Source organism: Chionomys nivalis, chromosome 17, assembly GCF_950005125.1.
Source record: "Chionomys nivalis chromosome 17, mChiNiv1.1, whole genome shotgun sequence".
NCBI lineage: Eukaryota > Metazoa > Chordata > Mammalia > Rodentia > Cricetidae > Chionomys > Chionomys nivalis.
The window spans coordinates 4,999,741-5,005,740 of NC_080102.1; the positions used below are offsets into that span (position 1 = coordinate 4,999,741).

Sequence of the window (6,000 nt, forward strand, 5' to 3'; positions counted from 1 at the left end):
TTTGGGGGTTTTTAAAAGGCAAATTTTGGCAGTGTGCCTGTGTGCTTGGGAGGTTGAGGCGGAAGAATTGTTGAGTTTGAAGGCAGCCTGGGCAATGCAGTAAGACTCTCTCCAATAACTTCATTAACCTCAGATAGCTTTGGTGTGTCTGGGGATGTAGCCTGGTGGCAGGGAACTTGCTGAGCTTGTAAGGCCCCAGACCTTCGTTCCCCTCCCTCCTGTTCTCCCTCTTCATTCCTGATCTTTGGCTTCTCCTGAAGACTCACTTGGGATAATACAAGGATGGGCACTGCCACATTCCGTGCAGTTGGGACTGGGTGGGGGTGACCTAGATGTGTGTAGATAGAGCCTGGGTGAGTAGCCCTCAAAGGACAAGCCTTGCAAAGCAAAGTTCTGCCTGTGTGGATGTGGGTGGGGCTCTGGGCAAATTAACACACAAAATGCAATCTGTGTAACACTTGAACACTTAGGATAGTATTTGAAAATGTTAGTATAAACAAAAGTATGTTTTTACTTTTTATGATATTTCTACATTTTCACATCTTAATATTTGTTATGTGATAACCAAACAAATTTTATTATCATGTGCATTGATACAGAAAGCTAGGAAATATGAGTTTGATTGTCTGTTAATTTGTCTTTTTATGCATATGAGTGTTTGCCTGCATGTATGTACATGTACCACATGTATGCCTGGTGCCACGAAGGACAAGAGAGGGCCCTGGTACAGAGTTATGGATGGTTGTGATGCACCATACGGTACCGGGACAGAGCGGCAAGAGCTCTCAATGGCCGAGCCATCCCTCCAGCCCCTAAATACATTTTAAACATAGATTATAGTGAAGGGAAATAGGTAAATACTTGCAGACAAATATTTTAATAATTGTGAGAGGCCCCTCTACCAATAGGAGAGGAAAAGGTCAAGAGGTCACGTCAAGATCCTGAGACTCATAAGTATTTTTCTCTGTTGAGAGCCATATTTTGATATACTTAAAAGTTCCTTGTTCAGAACGTCATAAAAATGTGTTGAACTTAAAGTATTGTTTCTCATATTATTTATTTCAAACTTTTTGCAGTGAAGCAGACTGAAGATGTGTAATCTGCTCACATTTTACCTTGATAATGCAGATTTTCTTCATGTTATTATTTTGTTTTTGTAGGCAAACCCGAAAGCCCGACCAGAACTGGCTCTATTCATGATAAAATATCTGATGACGCTAATTGTTGGCATCTCTGCCGTCTTCTGGGTTGGGAGCAAAAAGACCTGCACGGAATGGGCTGGGTTCTTTAGACGAAACCGCAAGCGAGAGTAAGCACAGACTAATTGCCTTAAGATTGTTTTAAAGGAAACAGACCAAAATGAAGATATTTTTACCTAAAATGATAACAATTCAAACTAATGGGATGTTCTGTAATATCATTGTATACTTAGGAGTAAATAGTTAATTTTGATTCTTTATATGTATTGTGTATAATGTGCTATAGATTTTTTATTTCCTACTGATTTAATTATTGGACTCTTTGTGGTACAGATTTCATAACTATAGCTAGGCAGGAGAAGGGGAGGGCTACCTATAGCCTGATGGCCAGAAGCAGGAAGATGGCAAATTTGAGGTTCACTTGGATAGCAAGACCCTGCCTCCAAAATATTTTAATTCAGTACTATATGCTTTTTCATTAATAAGTTTTGAAGGCTGGAAATTACATTTAACAAGCGCTTTATTGTTTTCTTTGTTATCTGTGTTGTGTCTCATATTTATGTACCTATATGTTGACAGAGGTTTCTGTCCTGCCCGGTCCCACAGCCGTCCAGTACCAAAGAAATACACAGAGGTCTAGCTCAGGCTTCTTACTAATTAATTCCTACATCTTAAATTAGCCCGTAATTGGCTTGGTACCTTTTATCAGTGAAGTGTTCTCATCTTGCTTCCTCTGTGTCTGGGTGACGACTGCAGACCAAACCTTTCCTCTTCCCAGAATTCCCTTCTGGTTGCCCTGCCTATACTTCCTGCCTGGCTACTGACCAGTAAGCATTTTATTAAACCAGTACACGTGACAAATCAATACAGGGAGCAAGACCATTGTACCACAGCACCCACTCTCACTGCACTATAACCTGTCAACTTTCACGTTAGAAAGCAGAGGTCATAGGTTATGCTGTGTCCTCTTTCTCTGGCTTACCCCTGTATCTCTGTGTGACACAAACACAGTCAGTGCCATGGCTGATTTGTATTTCCTTTGCCTTCAGCCTTAGATTTCTGACTGTTTTAATCTCTCACTAGTATGCTGCTTCTGTTAGCAAAAGCAAAGAAGGTATTTGCACAATAGATCATGATCTAGGAATCCCGCTTTTGTAAATGCTACAGACCATATAGAACTCCTAACTGAGGAGAGTCTGTCTGTAACCCTTACGATGGACTGAGCACTTTCTCCCCTGGGTCTCACCACAGCCCCATCAGTGAAAGCCGGCGAGTGCTGCAAGAGTCTTGTGAGTTCTTCCTGAAGCACAACTCTAAGGTGAAACACAAGAAGAAACACGGCAAACCAGGGACGCATAAGCTGAAGGTCATTTCCAAGTCCATGGGAACCAGCACAGGAGGGACGGCAGACCACGGCACCTCTGCCATGGCCATCGCTGACCATGACTACCTAGGACAGGAAACTTCCACAGAAATCCAGACCTCCCCGGAAGCATCCGTGAAAGAGGCGAGAACAGACAGAGCAAACACGCCCAGAGCGAAGGAACAGGACTGTGAAGAACCTGCTTCCCTGGCTGCATCCAGCTCCAAGCTCCCTGTGGAACAGAATGACAGGAAAGGCCTGGCCGGCAGTGTGAAGGAAAACAGCGCTGTGTCGGAAGGGGCTCCGAGTGAAGGAAGGTGAGGGAACCGACTGTTGTCTGATTGTCGTCATTTGAAATAGAGCATTATTCGTTTTTTGTGGCACATATTGCATCCGGAATGAAAGCATTTTATGATAAGATACCAATACTTTTAATTCAAGGAAGTTTGGTTTAGCCAGTAGATGTGCTACTTAATAGTTTAGTTTTAGTTTTAAGAAGTCTTAACATTATTATGTTTGAGTTGGAAAGTGGTGTTCATTTCTTGTAATTGCTAAGAGTTATTTGACAGCTAAGTGTTTAAAGTGTATCTGAAATGCAGGCCAGACTCCCATCAGACATCATAGCCGAGCATGGCAGTCCATGCTTGTAATCCCAGCACTGCGGAGATGGGGTTGTGAGGGTCATGAATTTGAGGCCAGCCCAGGTTACATACAACACAAGTTCAAGGGCAGCCTGAGTTATAAAAGTAGCAAGAAAGAAGCATCTCAAGGAAACAGAACACATTGTATCATTCTGTATCTAAGGTGATTTTTATACAAAGATGATTATAAAATGTTTTTAGTTTCCAAACATGAAAAGATATGGTAGATTTTCCCCCATGGTCGAAAGTAACTGAAGCATAGCGCTGGTTGTGTTTTTGGGGATCCCCCCTGCCGGGAATGTTGATAGCTGACTATAGCAAACTCAAGGTTGTTCTACCTATGTCCTTTCAGACAGGGCTGAATACACTTTGTGTTTCCATAATGCTTCCATATTCCTGGCTGTGACTAGCCAGATGCTAGTTATATCAAACCTTCCCCTGGGTTTGAGCTGAGGTCTTGCTCATCTTTGTATTCCTAAAACTGTGTTTTAACACTGCTGGGGAATCAGAACGCTGGGAGCAGGAATCCACCTGAGAAGTTGTTCCCTGCGAGATCCCAGGCTCGGCCATACAGGACAGCACTGGGTGAAGTCTCTGAAGTCAGTGAAGGTTGTATCTGAGAAAATTATTTGTGATTTGAAGTGCTACCCAAGAGCTTTAGGGGATTGTCTTCTGATAGCACCAGAGCTGCTTTCGGGTAAGCGAGCAGCAGTTAGAGGGATGGTTGGCATCCTTTGTGCCTCTGTATGTACGCATGTAAACTTTCTTCTTTTCTAGGGTAAGCCCAAAGAACGATGTCACTGAGACTGGCCCGGTGAAGTGCAACAGTTGGCAGGTCCCCAGTTCTTCAGAGGCGAGCAGCCTCAAAGGCTCCGCCTCTCTGCTCGTCCGCTCAGCCTCCGGAGTTAGAAAAGAGCAGGGTGCAGCTGCTCATTCAGACACTTGAAGAAACATTTTATCCAATGCATTTGTCTCTTTTACAAAACCACAGCAGGGGAGACTAAACAGAGTGGTAGAGCCCTCACCCCGATACTTGAGGACCTGGGCTCATCTCCCAGCCCTGCAGAAAGAAAATCACGGTTACATTCTTCTTTGCACTTAAACTAGCTTTGTCTACTGTCCAGTTGTTTGTTTGTTTGTTTTTTGAGACAGGGTTTCTCTCTGTAGCCCTGGCTGTCCTAGAACTCACTCTGTAGACCAGGCTGGCTTCAAACTTAAAGATCGGCCTGCCTCTGCCTCCTGAGTGCTAGGGTTAAAGGCCTGCGCCACCACTGCTGGCTTTTTGTCTACTGTTATACTGGGGGTGGGGGTGCAGATTTCAAGAATAATACAATGCATTTATAGCTGGAAAAGCGGAAACATTCAGGTTAATAATATTTTTGAACTGTAGGGGGTGGGGAGGGGATTAGAGGAATCTTCTTTCTATTTGTGAAGATTCTTTTATTAAAGTATTTTAAGATGTTATGCTGTTTCATTCTTTTGATATAAAACCAGGATTTTTCTTTACTGAAGTATTTAAAACTCATCATTGAACCTTTTATATGTAAGTATATATATTTGAAAATACTTATGTATTTGAAATTTTTTGAAAATCCTGAAAAATCGGTTCAAATATTTTTATGCTGTTATTCTAATATTTTGATAACATTTTGATACTATGGTAGCTGTTACACTGAATTTTTCAGAAACTTGTAAAACAGCATTCTTGTGTGAGTTTTATGTGTTGACATTTGAAGATTTCACGGGTCTTTGGAAGGAGATGCCTGTGCAGAGAATGTCCCTCCTTGATTGCCCTGCCTCCTACCTTCTGCATCTTACATTAGCAGGTGAAATGTTAGTTTTATAAATTACACCAAGCTGCTGAGTTCCTTTTTTATTTTTTAAGGTTTTGTGATCACTCAAGGTTGAATTATGGATATTTATAGTTGCTCATAACTTTTTTATTATATTTTTTTTGAGACAGGGTCTTACTATGTAAACCCTGTCCTGGAACTCAGTATGTAGACCAGGCTGGCCTTGAACTAACAAAATGTCGCTCCCTCTGCCTCCCAAGTGCTAGGACTATAGGCTTCAGCCACCACATTTAGTCTTCATCCTTCTTTAAATCTTAAATGTTTTAGACTACTACAGATACTTTGCATTGTATCTTTTTCAGATGCCAGGCAAAATTCATATCTGCAACAAAACATGCAAAAGAAAGCGTGCTAACAACAGTAGGGAAACAGACGGGTGTAACCCTGCATGAACAGATGGAGTTTGAACAACATACTTGAAAACACTAAGGAATTTCTTTAATTTTGTTTCTCATTAAGTATTATTTCATGAGCAGCATTTTCTTGGATGCTTTTGGGCTGTTTGATCATCTGATAAAGTTTAAATTAAAATTATCATGTACTGTATGGAAAATGTTGTAAATGCTAACTTTTCCACATTTGTAAACTTTGTACACAAGAACTTTTTTCTGTGGTCTTTTCATCAATAAAATTTTCTTTGTATTAAGGATTGTATTATGTGACGAGATATTTAAGTACTGACACAGGAAATAGTGTAATTTTTCAGATTAATGATGGCGTAGCTAATAAACCAGAAGTTTCTTTTTAACTGAGGACAATGAGGACAGTTGCGTTTGTCAGTGTCTTGTGCCAGGTCTTTTGGATCACCAACCAGTTCCCAAATCATGACACAGAGACTTATTGTCAGTTATTAATGTTTGGCCTTAGTTTAGGCTTGTTCCTGGCTAGATTTTTAAATTTATATTAACCTGTTTCTCTTCATTCATGTTTTGCCTCTGGACTTT

General features: G+C 41.1%; 1 protein-coding gene across 3 annotated transcripts in view; it reads left to right on the forward strand.

Moving 5' to 3' along the window:
• The window catches only part of Fzd6 (frizzled class receptor 6), a 30,533-nt gene extending 24,771 nt beyond the window's left edge, over nucleotides 1-5,762 (forward strand). For all 3 annotated transcript variants that reach the window (XM_057792653.1, XM_057792654.1, XM_057792655.1), the window contains exons 5-7: nucleotides 1,161-1,309; nucleotides 2,451-2,879; nucleotides 3,981-5,762. In XM_057792653.1, the coding sequence (XP_057648636.1) occupies nucleotides 1,161-1,309; nucleotides 2,451-2,879; nucleotides 3,981-4,149 (747 nt within the window). In that variant the 3' untranslated portion in view covers nucleotides 4,150-5,762. The remainder of the gene's footprint in view (nucleotides 1-1,160; nucleotides 1,310-2,450; nucleotides 2,880-3,980) is intronic.
• Nucleotides 5,763-6,000: the final 238 nt, after the last annotated feature.